This window comes from Copidosoma floridanum, unplaced genomic scaffold (assembly GCF_036245765.1).
Source record: "Copidosoma floridanum isolate Cflo_tuat_1 unplaced genomic scaffold, Cflo_Japanese_pri ptg000020l, whole genome shotgun sequence".
Taxonomy (NCBI): domain Eukaryota; kingdom Metazoa; phylum Arthropoda; class Insecta; order Hymenoptera; family Encyrtidae; genus Copidosoma; species Copidosoma floridanum.
Window position 1 is genome coordinate 417125 of NW_028321897.1, and position 13895 is coordinate 431019.

The 13895-nt window shown below is 34.3% G+C and overlaps 1 protein-coding gene across 2 annotated transcripts in view; it reads left to right on the forward strand.

Annotated features, from left to right (window-relative positions):
* Nucleotides 1-11231, forward strand: part of LOC149374286 (scavenger receptor class B member 1-like) — a 95058-nt gene extending 83827 nt beyond the window's left edge. For both annotated transcript variants that reach the window (XM_089593808.1, XM_089593807.1), the window contains 5 exons: nucleotides 5818-6018; nucleotides 6197-6421; nucleotides 6518-6680; nucleotides 8376-8620; nucleotides 8986-11231. In XM_089593808.1, the coding sequence (XP_089449934.1) occupies nucleotides 5818-6018; nucleotides 6197-6421; nucleotides 6518-6680; nucleotides 8376-8620; nucleotides 8986-9360 (1209 nt within the window). In that variant the 3' untranslated portion in view covers nucleotides 9361-11231. The remainder of the gene's footprint in view (nucleotides 1-5817; nucleotides 6019-6196; nucleotides 6422-6517; nucleotides 6681-8375; nucleotides 8621-8985) is intronic.
* The last annotated feature ends 2664 nt before the right edge of the window (nucleotides 11232-13895 follow it).

The following is a 13895-nucleotide window of genomic DNA, read 5'->3' on the forward strand; positions in this document are numbered from 1 at the left end:
TTTCTATTTTATATTATAGTGCTCTACGTCCGGCTCCTTTGATAAGGAGCACTACTATGGGCACTTAGCACTTGGGGAAGGGACAAGGAAAGGGATGGGAGGCCCTCCTATTAAAGGATGGGGGTAGGGAAAAATTAGGCAATTATGCTGCGAGAAGGTCGCCTAAACCCTCCTTGAGGAGCATTGCGTGGTGAAAATGTACATGTGAAAATACACAGGAGTACTTGCCCGAAAAAGTCGCACTGGCCGGGAATCGAACAACGGTCTCCCGTGTGCCAATCCACGACCTATTAGCCGACTGAGCCACCGCGCGCTCTAGTACCAATAAATGTTACGATAAAAACTTACAGGATCAGCCTCTAGTTTGGTGTGTAATTTTATTTTTACATCCGAATCCGTAGAGAATTTTTCTAGCCCTACTAGCCCTTACGAGCCTCCGAAAAAAATTCATTGGTGTTGCCATATCCTTTTTATGTGCACGTAAGAAATTATGTATTATTCTGTTGGAACTGTGAATCCAGGAGAAATAAGCTTTTCGTTCGACAAGTACCAAGGATAAGGTGTGAAAACTTCACACTAAGTGATTGAGCACTATAGTGAAATGAGGTGCGAATAAGACTCGTACACCCTGAGTACAGGTGAAAGGCGTGCCATCCGATTTTTGGCTTGACCTTCCCTTCTACACATGCAGGCATATCGGTAACAAGATCTTTGAGCAGCAAGTCATCGTGTGAACCCAAAATCGAACAATCGATGACTAATAAATGTCATCTTGGAAATTATTCTGATTAAAAGCCTACTTCTTTATCACATACACTCACAAACATCAAAAGAGGAAACAAAGTGAAACTCACCCCGATAGAAAAATCGGAGGCTTAATCGTTGTAGTTCCCCTTCTTCGACGCAATATTGAAAACAGCGCCAGTTATCATTTTTAGCCTTGTGCCCCATTACTTTTTGGAAGAAAAGTAGAGGGGAGAAGAGAAAAAAACGCACCGACGTGAATGAACGCGTTATGTAAAAAAGTTGACTCCTCGGTATGAATTGCATAAAACACGTTTGCAGTGTACACTTATAACGCAATATACATGATACTCACACACCATGCGCTTACGCAACTGCACAGGAGGAACGAGCATATCGATGATGACCCGAGTGTTCGCTGTAGCTGCTGCTGCTTCTCTGCACCGGCTTAACCGGAGCCTCTTGCATCAGTCACGTGATCAGGAATACTCTGCATTTAAATTTTCCGTGAGTGAATAAGGCTTTCGAGTGTTGGATTGTTATACGTATACATGGTACAAGGCGTACAAATGTGACTTTAAATTTCGGAGGTAATCTGTCACAGTGTCCTTTTTAGTCGAGGAAGCATTGGATGTATGTTGTGTTTTTAGAGTTAGTCAAACATTACAAACAATGGGTTGTCTTTTGAATATTTTCCTGAAATCTCGAGTTTTTTTCAGATAGGTACGTTGTTTTATGTTTGAAATCAGTTGGTACCTACCCCAAAAGTTTTGGAGCTGTACAGACCAGTGAATAACATTACGCAAGAGTATTATTGCTCTTTCCAAGCAGGTATAATGTTTATTTCGTACTATTTAAAATACACGGTAAACAATTCATCTTTGCGTAGTGGTAAATTTTTTTTTCAATGAATCTCGAGTGTTTAAATCGAAAAGAGGAGAAAAAAGTAGAGTGAAAAAAGTGACTGGATACATGAGCATTCGCGTCTCTAAAAGAAACTGATTGAGTTAAAAAAAGAAAAAATAGGAAAAAACGAGCACCACCTAACCAGATCACGGTGAATAATTAGTCTGCAGATCCATGAATCACAGAGAGCTCGCGTCTCCTGACAGCTAGCTTATGCAATTGTAAACACAAGTGAACGTAATGGGGAGTATACGTTTCTCGTTTGTTAGTGAATAATCGTACGTACGATACGAATGAATCCTTATCCTTAAATATCGATGGCCATGGATCAAGATACGACGATTACAATGAAAAGTATTTTTTTCCGAAATTGTTTTTTTCGTAGATCGATCTTTGGAGGAAAACTTACAACTCTGCCTTACCGTGAAAAAAATCAGACTCATACCCTCATACGTATCAGAAATACTCCGTACCTCACTACATTTCAAAAAGTACAATCTAGTACAGTTGCGTTAACTGGTTGACATTGCACACGTAAAAATTTTACAGTACGGCACGTGGCAGTCCATGCCTTGCTCTTGTCATTCACGGCTAAAGAGATTAGTGTAGCCTTTTAATCACTTCTAGGAGAGTGGCGACTCTGTGCTGGCACCCAACTCGTTTTTAACCTGCGGAGTTAGCAGTTAGTAGAGTTCGGAGAACGCGTGGATATTGACCTACACATGCAGGCAATTCGCTCTCGTCTACATGAACGATTGGTGAAGAGCTGTTTGTGGTGGGCAGTAGTGGCGCTTCTTTATTTGTAATGACACTTGTGAGGACAACAATGGATTGCTTACCGTTATTTTGATAGTTTGGTTAAATGCTTTGTTGATTATTTTTTTAAAAAGTTGTCGTGTATATAAGGAAATCAACAAAAAATATCCCGTTTTAGCCCCCAATTTTAATAAAAAAAATTTTTTCGACGCACTGCACCTTCGAGATACGGCTCATTTTACTCGTAATGTCATGTACTATGAGGAAAAAATTTTGAACACGGGTTTCAGTAGGGACGACACCCTTTTTTCGCGATTTACATGCTATTATTATGTATATGGGTGATTCTGCCGTAACCTGCTCAGATCGATTAAAAAAATTTTTTTTAAAAAAGTTGGTTAAAAAAATTTTTTTTCATGGTATTTGTACCCCATACACCATCAGTAATAAACACTTAAAGCTATGCAACTATTAAATTTTCTGGTCAAAAGTTATACGAAATTTTATAAAAGTCAGCTTTCATCGATTTTCAAGGAATTGTGTCACTTTCTAGCACGTGTGGCTAAGCTCCTTCAACAGTTTGAGTGCTTTTACTGGGCTCCAATGAAAGCTGGGATCAAGACCTATTGATTAAAAAAAAATTTTGTTTGATTTTGTGCCTCCATTCAAAAGTTACAGCTGTTTCAATTAGAGCGTAAATATCGCTAATAATGTCATTTTGGCTAAAATTCAGTATTTTTCATAAAATCACTATAACTTTTCATTCGCGGCATAAAATTCAAAGATTTATATTTTAAACATTAGGACCATGTTTTTTTCTTTCATTTAAGCCCAGATAAAGCCACCTAATGGAGTGTACCACTTGACTACCAACGTTGGAAGCAGCACCACCGTTTTTGCATTTACGTAGCGAAAAAGGGCCAATTCATCTCTTAGCCCAACAGTGATGAAAAAAAAATTTGGCTGGGATTGATTACTCTAAAAGGAAAAAAAACGGCACTTTGAGGTGAGGTAGGGTCGGAATGGAAAAGTTCGGAATGGAATTTTCAATGTTTGTAGTGCTCGTACGACTCATAGACTTATTACAATGACTTGTCTACCCATACTTTATTTACTAGCCTCAAATGCAATAAGAAACTTTAGTTTGCGTAATTGCACACGCACACCGAGTGGTTGTTCCACGGAGGTCGAAACGGAATAAAATGTTTGTACGCGCAAAATACGCAAAAAGAAGAGCTTAGCTATTCGAGAGGTAACAACTTCAGTTACTACTGTCGTAAGAATTTATTCATTTTAGTCCTATACTTTGAAAAATGATCATTGGTTAGCATTTCCAATCCAAAAAGTTACTAGTTTGAACTGATTTTTGTTAAAACCGCGATTATGGTGCAAATATGCGGACAAAATGTATGCAGTGAAAACTCACTCGTCTTTGTCAATTTTTGGTGTGACTAAGGTACGAATCTAATCACCAATAGCTAGAGTATATTATAATGCTTACACGCCCAAGTGGCATACGAGCCTTAGTGTTTACCGGTGAAAGCTTTCATGAGTGAAATTGAGTTGCGGACATGGGTCGGAATGGAAAATTTGACTCTTAATTATCGATTATCTCAATGAAGGGATCAATATATTGGTATAAGGTAATATGTCAAGTAAAGTTGACAACATTTAACACAATTTGACGTTTTTAAAATTTTTGATTTCATTACGGTACGTGAGTATGAGTACCGGAGACGATCTGAGCAAGTTACAGCAGAATCACCCATATATATATAAACATGTAATTCGAATGAAAAGGGTGTCACCCTTACTGAAACCTGTGTTCAAAATTTTTTCCTCGCAGTGCATGACATTACGAGTAAAAAGAGCCTGGTTTCAAGGGTATGCCTCAAAAAAAAAATGTTTTTACTAAAATGGGTGATAAAAAGGATTGTTTTGTGGATTTGCTCATGTATATGAGTGATCAGCCGTGAGTGGCTCAAAGTGCCTTAAAGAATCGTTTTAAAATGAATTGGTTAAAAAAATGTTCTTTCATAATAGTTCTACCTTAAATACCATCTACAGCAAATATCCAAAGCGATTCTCCAACAAACTTCTGGGGTCAAAAGTTATACGGTATTTTGTATAAGTCAATTTTAGTCAATTTTCGAAAAAAAATATGTCTGCTTCTGATGCGTGTAGCTAAGTTTCTTGTATAGATGAAGCGTTCCTACCCAAATGAAATAAAAGCTAGAATCAAACTCTATCGATTGAAAAAAATTTAGTTCCATTTAGTGCCTTTGTTCAAAAGTTACAGCTGTTTAGACAGGAGCGACAAATATAGCTAAAAATGAGATTTCGTACATTTTTACCGAAAATTCGTATTTAAATAAAAAAACCCATATAACTTTTGATTGAAAGCAACAAATTTAACAAATTTTTTTGTAATCAATGAGGCTTCGTTTTCGTAGTCATTTGAGCCTATTTTGGACCACCTAAAATAGTGTACTCCTTCGTAACTAGTGTTCGAAAAAAAATCGATATTCATCGATGTATTTCGCGAAAAAAGGCCAATTAGACCAAACGCTGAGACACGTGTCTCATTATTTATCCTAAGAATACTGTAAAAAAGTTTCGTTAAGTATCAAAGCTCGAAAGCTAGAAAAAGAGACATTCTTACCTCTGAGGGATACGGAAGTGACATTTCGACTACATTTTCCTAATTATCTCATTGAGGAGATAACATATCAGCTTGAAAGTTTTTTCTAAGAATATTAACACTTCTTGCATAATTTCACGGAATTTGAACATTTAATTTTAATTTAATGTAGTAACATGAGCTCTGGACACAAAATTGGCCACTCACGGCAGAATCACCCACATACAAATATCACTAGCATTTCCCGTCTCGACTTCACATGAGATTCCCCGTGTGTCGATACGTAAAGGAAAATGTGTTCAGATCATGAGCATTTTAAAATCTTACATGAATTCTTGACATTTGTTGAAACGAAATAAATTTCAAACAAACAGTTAAAAACGTAAACTGAACCAAACTTATTTTACTGCAAGCTTCTTTGGTAGCTCTTTCACGACTATCGGCAGATGACCATTTCAAAAAACAATTTTCCGAGGAACCCTATATGAACGATAAGCATTTTTTTTATTGCTGGCTAGAGTTGTTTGGACTTGGATCAAGGCTCAAAAATCTGCTGGCTACGCCGAGATTAGCCGCACAAAACACGAAAGTCAAGGGAAACCGAGACTTTATTGATAATGCACGGTGAAAATGGTGTGAATGGAATTCTTATTTAAATAATGAAACGTGCATGGAAATAATGAAACTTTCATCACGTTGTTTGATGTGTCTTAAAAAAAATATATGTACCAAGAACTGACTGAGAAAGAAAAAAATGTCTTCTGTTGCAGAGTATAGCCGACGTGATGAAAGATGCAACGGTGATATCTCGCTGGGGGTTGAACCTACTGATCCGGCAGACGGACTCGAAGCCCCTAGTGCGCATGACTGCCAAGGAGTTCATGTTTGGATACGAGTCGACCTTGGTAACTCTTGGTAATAACCTCATGCCAGCTTGGATCAAGTTCGGCCGGCTCGGGCTCATCGACAGGGTAGGTACTTATACAACCATATCTCGGAGTTCAAGATTAAAAGCTGCTACTCTTCCTATCTTATATGATGTGCATAAATTTCCGTAAATCGTAATCATGCCGTATGGGATAAACTTATTGTGAGATTCATTGAGAGACACACATGTGACGATATGGTAATGAGCGCTAATAATTTTAGATGTACGACTTTGATGGGGACTTTGAAACCGTTTACACCGGCGAGAAAGATGTGAGGTTGACAGGCTTAATCGAAAAGTACAAGGGTTCGGAGAACCTGCCTCAATGGACGGGCAGGTGTGCCAACGTCAGGGAGTCGAGTGATGGTGCCAAGTTTCAGGGTTTCATCGAGCCAAACGACACGCTCAGATTTTTCCGCAAGAGTCTATGCCGTAGTGCGGACATGGTGAGTTATTGGCACTTTTACTTTGACAGAGAATTGTAGAAAGGACTATTTCAGCTTGGGTCATGGATGTCAGATTTTTATTTTATTCTTTAACAGGTGCGCACTGGTGAAAAAACCATCAGAGGCTTGAACACGTACAGGTACAAGTTTAAGGATAACGAGCTTGACAACGGCCACTTCAGGCCTGAAAACAAGTGCTTCTGCAGACAAGGGTACTGTTTACCCTATGGCCTCATCGACGTCACCGATTGCTATTACGGTTCGTCTTGTTCTTTTGTATGATTATGGAATATTCAGTGTAGGTGACTCAACTTGTCTGACAACGTGTTTCAGTGAATATCGACGAGTACGAAAAATAATAACACGCATAATGACCGTAATTTTTTTTTCCATCAAAGCTTTTTCATTAACGCGTCAGTGTCAATTTGAAAAAGTCGCAAATCGGGCTTTTTCACGCATCAACACAAAGTACGCAAATGATTACGCGATTAAAAAAAAACGTGTAATCTAGTTTTATCGCAATTATAGTAGATGCGCGTTTTTTCAGATAATTGCATTGTGATGCAATTTCAAACCACTTCCTCTTACGTGGAATAGCATCGTGCATGCTTGTTCTTTATAGTTTGCATAACCTTTTACACTTATAGAAGTGTCTTTATTGTGTAAAATGTTGAAAAGGAAGAAATTCTCGGATTATCTGATAATCTATGTGACCTTAGATTCATGCAATGCGTTATAAAGTTAGGTCAAAACAATAATTTTTGTCAATAACTTAAGATCGTAGTTGAGTTGTGATAAACTACAGAAAAAATAACATTTTCAACCACCATTTCACAGGATTGCGATTAAAATGTTAAAAACTACATGAAAATCAGCGTAGTATGAAAAAACTCGTGAAAGCTTTTGTGCACACTCGTGATTATTTTTATAAAATCTTAATTTGCTGATAAACGTTTAAATAATTTTTGAAAAAGATTTTCGAGGATTTGAAAAATGTGTACACTCATGTTTTCATCATGGCAACTTACGCAACTTTTACTGTAACTGTAATATGAATTGGAAACTTATGCCACTTGGTTACTTATCAGTACTGCAAACATAGTTTTATAGTTTAAAAAAACTCATTAGCCACAGTACAATATTAAAAGTGTAAACTATCAAAAGTAAGCTTGAATGTGAAAACTGTGATAAATATACTTTTTTGGCTTGTGATAACTTTCGCACTTGAGCGTTTAAAGTGTATTAAGACAGTGTAGGTGTAAATATCCCAAGAGAAGTTTTTACTTTTTTTTGCAGCAAACCATACTTTTCTATGAAATGCAGGAGTAGTTACTAGGAGTACCTATTAAAGTGCGTTAGATTCCTTATGCGTAATTTATACTTGGCATATCTAGTATGGCGGAATGAAAAATAAATTTGCGTTCACAGACGCATAGATTAACGATTCATGAAAAAAGTTAAGCTAGAGAATCGGTAACAAGCTTTTTATAGAACAAGCACAAGATACAAGCGTCATTATTCATTACCAAGAAAATCATTCAAAGATTGAGAGAATATTTATGGAACAAATTGACGAGAGCCGGCTTTCAAAAAAATTTCGAGAAAATTCCTTTCTTTTGAAAGGAGACCTTTTTTTCAATAATTATGATAAAAAAAAAATTTCCAAGCAACAATAATAAAAGCAAGTTTGGAAAGATAAGTTTTCAATTCAAATCAGTTGTTTGTAGGATATATTTATACGGTCATCCCATACAAAAAAAAATACTCTGTATATTGGCAGGCTTACAAGCTCACGAAAAAAAAAGAAAAAAAAAAAAAAGAATTTTTATAAAATGACGTTTACGTGTCTATGAATGGTTTTTTTTTAATTCTAATTTTTCATACGACTGAATCAAAGTAATCTTTACTCAACTGTAGCTCTATCAACCATCCGCTGTTTTTGTATTGATTGTAGGTTTTCCTATTGCATTGTCATACCCACACTTCTATCAGTCGGATCCAAAACTTCTCGCAGCAGTCGAAGGACTCAAGCCGATCAAAGACCTGCACGAGTCCTACTTCTTCATTCAGCCAAAGTCCGGTCTTCCGGTGGATCTCGCCTTTCGCTTTCAAATAAACATTGCACTGCAGGACATCAGCACCATTGAGCACGTGGAGGGCTTTTCGAATCTTGTGCTCCCCCTACTGTGGTTCGAAATCGTAAGTTACAATTTCTTTTTTTTGCTCGTAAAACATCCCATAGACATGCAAATACTCAATTCCGCGTTGTGTTATCACGAAAAACCGGTCATTTACTTTCACAGTTTATTAAATTAGGGGGTACAGTATAAAGACGTAGAATTTGGGAACTATTAAGCTGCTGCTACATCCCAAATAAATCTACTTGAAGCCCAAACCCGTATCACGTTACAAATTTATCAAAGTCACTAGAAAAATAATACAGACAGTTTATTTTAACGCTCTTTTCCTCATCTTATGAATAACAAAAAGTAGTTATTTCATGCAAATAGGTACTATAAGAAAAGAAAAGATTTACCTATAAAGTCCTAATTTTATCCGCATAGGGGATGCACGAGATGCCGCTACTTCTACATGCCCGGTTTCTCTTCTACCTGAACATCCTGCCATGCCTGCAGGACATCATCACGTACGGCTCCTTCTTGGCGGGTGTGGTCTGCCTGGTTTGGAGCATCATCAAAATTCTGACCTACAAGCCAAAGGACCTCGGAGTGTCGAACCAGCTGCTGGTCGAGGCCGAGTTGCAGCAGCGCAAGCACATGAGCTACTTCAATGAGAGGCGGCCATCGGTCAAAGCCTCTAAAGACATCGACGTATATTTCAACGCACTACTCACGACTAAGGAGGAGGAGCCCGAGGAGCCAACGATCGACCCCGCGGCCCTGCAGGAGTTGGCCAACCTCAGGGAGGACATCGTCTGAACGGAATCCGCGGCAAAGTGGCTCACTGGGACCCTTTTTATTTTGAAAACTATTTTTATACGGTATCCGATTATTGCTTGGGCACTTAAGATTTCACGTTCTCTACGTGGAGCTAGCTACTGTGCAGAGTATATAGGCTAGGGGTGCTTCTATGGTACGAAGAGGAGATATGGAACGCGTATGCCTAGATATCTGATATTTTACTAGTCTTTTCTCGTGGATTCTCCATGCAACATCTACTCGAGAACAAGCTACATTAGTTACAACAAACTAAATCAGTAGCTTTAATACTTTTTTAAATGAAGAGTTTCTTTCGAAGCATAGGGTGCTAGAATCTTTCGAGAGTATAATGATAATCTCTTGTAACAACAATAAGAATATCCTGAATGGTGTAGATGGTGTATTAGTATAAGCAGCAATGAGCAGTGTGTCAAAAAGTATGCTTTACGATAGATCTTTTCAATTAAATGTATAATACTCATAGTAATGGGTGTAATAAGATAATGGAACATTCATGACTCGAATTGTTGATTTCATGTCTGAACCCACTCCAGACATTCGAAAAATAGTTTACTTTAATTTCTCTCAATGTTATTTTTAATGTATCTTATGTTGTTCTGTGATTACATTGTATTACCACTGTATAACTTTGAGAGAAAAATAGTAACAAACAATAATACTTTCTCAATGGACATGCTAGTGCAAATGTGTATAGGGTGTAAAAGGCATTTTTTACTTTCCTTTGATCAATAAATGATACCAGTTTCCGAAGAACAAATTGATGATGGAACTGATGTGTTACGCGTCGTTCATTGTTATGATACAATATACAATACTGTAAAGAATAATAAAAAGTAAGTTGGTATCTTGTTGCAAAAGTAATATACAAAGAAACACATTGACCTAAAACCTATCAGCTTTACAGTGGCAATCGAAGACAAGAAAAAGTATGAACTACTACTGTCGTGTAATTTTTGATAAACATTTTAAAGTGTTAGGTGATACCGTTAATAATTTTTGTGAAAATTGTACAAAAATTTATAGTACAGTCAATATCTAAAGTATTCTAAAATTGAACAATAATTTATTTAGCATGAAAGTAATACAGTGGCAAAAGTAATTCGATCATGCGAATCAATTTTAAATCGCTGCACAGATGGATATGATACTTGAGATAAAATTACAGCACCTAACAATACGTTGTGCTAATACTTGGTGGATTTAAGAAGGAGAAACAATTTTATTTTTGTAACATCAATAGTAGTATTGTACTCTTTCATTCTTATTTATTATCATCAGGATATCAATATTTTAAATTTTTAATGTGATTAATGGCAATAGAGTTGTACAACATAATTTTACATTCATAAATGTAATTTAAAGCTAGCTCTATTCACGTATCAAAATATAGAAAGCAAACGTAGTATGTACAGCTTGCGATTATTACAAACAAATTTGATTTTTCGATTTTTCAAACTAGATGTCAATGACGAATCATCTATTAGTTTATCTTTAATGTCATAAGTCAGTCCGTGCATCTGGATTGCTTTAAACTGTGTAATGTCAACATACTATAGATGCAAGAAACACATGTATTACACAATCTTACGTAAAAAAAAATTTGCTCTTACATTAGCAGCGGAAACGGGATGTAAATATGTATATATGTAATAAGTTTGACCAATTAATGTAAAATCTAGACAATCTAATTACGCTTATATTTATGAATGATAACATATAAAAGTAAGTTTTGTGTGAGTAGTTAAAAAGCTTATTAGTCGATAATAAGATTAGGCAATACTATACATATAAAAGTATTTTTGATAAACAAATTTTTACGATGTAAGTGTCAAATTTCGAACTGATCTTTAATAAATAATAAAGTAAATAACTTTGACTATACATTTTGAAAAGTTTTTGATAAAACAACTATATTTATCGCCCTAAAACTTTTTGTATTATCATACAAGACAGTTTCGATAAAAATTTTTTTATTTTTTGAATCAATATGGATTTACGATTAAGTTTTTTTGTACACACTGTAACTGTGATCGTACGATTAATATCATAGCTAATAATTTAGCGGTAGTTCTTATCAACGTTTTTTACACTGTTCTGCAAGATAAAATAACAATGGAATTTACAGTAAAAATTTTTGGTACTATAATCTCACATGTCTTGTAACTAAACTATAGAGTAAAATAAAAACGGTAAATGTAGAATAGTGACATATTTTATTCTGAAAGTTTGGTATGATCATTATTCTTGTACTCAATTTTTAAACAATAAAAAAACCATCAATAATACTAAGTTGTCAATATTTAATGACAATAATCATATATGTAGTTTTCTCTATGAATATGTAATATTTATCACTTTCTCGTCATGACTTGCACAGAATTTTGTGCTAAATATGATATATTACAAGTTTTAATATAAATGGTTGTGCACTATTACTTGTACAAGGGAAGCACTTTTAAAGAATCAAGCTGAGTTATCAAAGAAATATTGAATTATTTAAAAAAAAATTTGAACCCAAGGATAAAAATGTATTGTCAGGACTAAACTGATCCACAGGTTCTTGATGCCCTAAGATATTACCTGTGTGTACACTATGGCATCATGTGATGATCTTGCCTTATTTATATTAAGAAGATAAACTATGTATACTAATATAATACATTAACATATACGTAGTACACAAGGGTACTTTTTTTATATAGAAATAGGTGCGAGGTTTCATTAAGAATGAAACTATTACTCTAAGGTAAAACCAATTATTGTTGATGCTCACGTAATCATTAGTATAATGTTGTAAGAGATTGCTTGAATTAAGTGTAAATAAATGAAGTAAAGAAAAAGTAATCTTTATAATTTATTTCGAGAAGTAGTTATTTCTAATTAAATATCTGGCTACATACTAGCCATTGCACAAGCTGAGGAAGTTCTACGAGTTTTTAGGAAAATTAAAATAATCATTATCTTGAATAATTCAAGATAACTTACTCAACAATTTGAATTTGAAATTATGTTTAAAATCCTAGTAAATCTTATAGAGTTGCAATTGATCATCAAAACTTAATTTATTTTTCTTCAATATTTTTATTCTAAAATCCTGCCATTAAAATTATAATACATTTCTTGTAACTAGACAAAACGGTTTTTAGTTAAACCAAATTTCTTTTTAATTCAATGTTATGCGTATCAGTCAAATAAATTAAAAAAACATTAATGATGAATGTAAAGTATTCGTAACAGTTATAATAAAATTAGTTATGTATAATTAATAAACCCTTAAAAATTTTCTTTCAACAAAACTAAAATGTTAGGTAAGTTTGATGTGTTGAGTTCATATTTTGTAAGGAATTTCTGAAGCCTTCATACAGTGACAATGAAAAGTTTTGTTCCTTCTGAATCTGTAGCCGTGAAAAATTCTGAAACCAAAATATAAAAACGGTAAAGTTTTATTTTTTATTTTAGGTGCAGCATACATTTTGTACGACATTTGTAGTATAATGTTTAGTACTCGTACTTTAACAAAATCAAAAGAAGTAATACTGACTATTGCCCTAACATTTTTATGTACTTTTGACATAGGAAGGAATGAATGTATTTGATGTAAGGTTTGCATGAAGTACCAGTCAAAAGTAAATATTACTTAGTTGGTTTGATTTTGTTAAAGTATGATTACTAAACAGTATTATACTACGAATGTCATACAAAATTTATGCTGCACCAAAAATTAAAAAAAAACTTTACCGTCTTCATATTTAAATTTCAGAGTTTTTCAAGACTATAGATTCAAAAAAAAAAACTATTTATTTGTATGAAAGCTTCAAAAATTCCTTACAAAATACAAGTTTAATACATCAAATTTACCTAACATGTTAGATTTGTTCAAAGCTATTTTTAAAGTATATCATAACTTTTTAGGAAAATACCTTTTTTATAAGTTTATTTAAAAAAACTTAACAACATTAGATATCGCTCATATACAAATTACTGTATAGAAACTTAGTCCCACACAACATAGCTACGGTGATCTACAACTGTCCCACTTTATTAAATTTCTACTTAAAGTTGCTCATTTGAAGATGTTTTGAATGTATAAATAAGTGCAAAGGTTTATTTGTACAAATAGTTTGTACATTCACCAAACAAAATTAGTTGTCGAAAAAATACAGTTTCAGGATTTTTATCTAAGATGCTTTTTTCTTTTTCTTTCTTTTATTTTACCAATTTATCATATGATTCTCAGCAATTTTTCTTACCTACATAAATTCAACTACTTCTTCCAAAAAATTTTTAGATAAAAGACTTCGTAATTATACACATAAAAAATCCGAAATTGGTCATTTATTTAACTAGCTCTCATCATAATGTTTTTTTTATGTTCTAATAAAATCCAAACATTCCAAATTACAGTTATTTAATACCTAAGAAATTCTTACAATAAATAATTATTTATTACGAAAACAGATATTAAAATTGTAAAAGTGACGTATAAGTTACTAAGACAATTATTTTTATTAAAT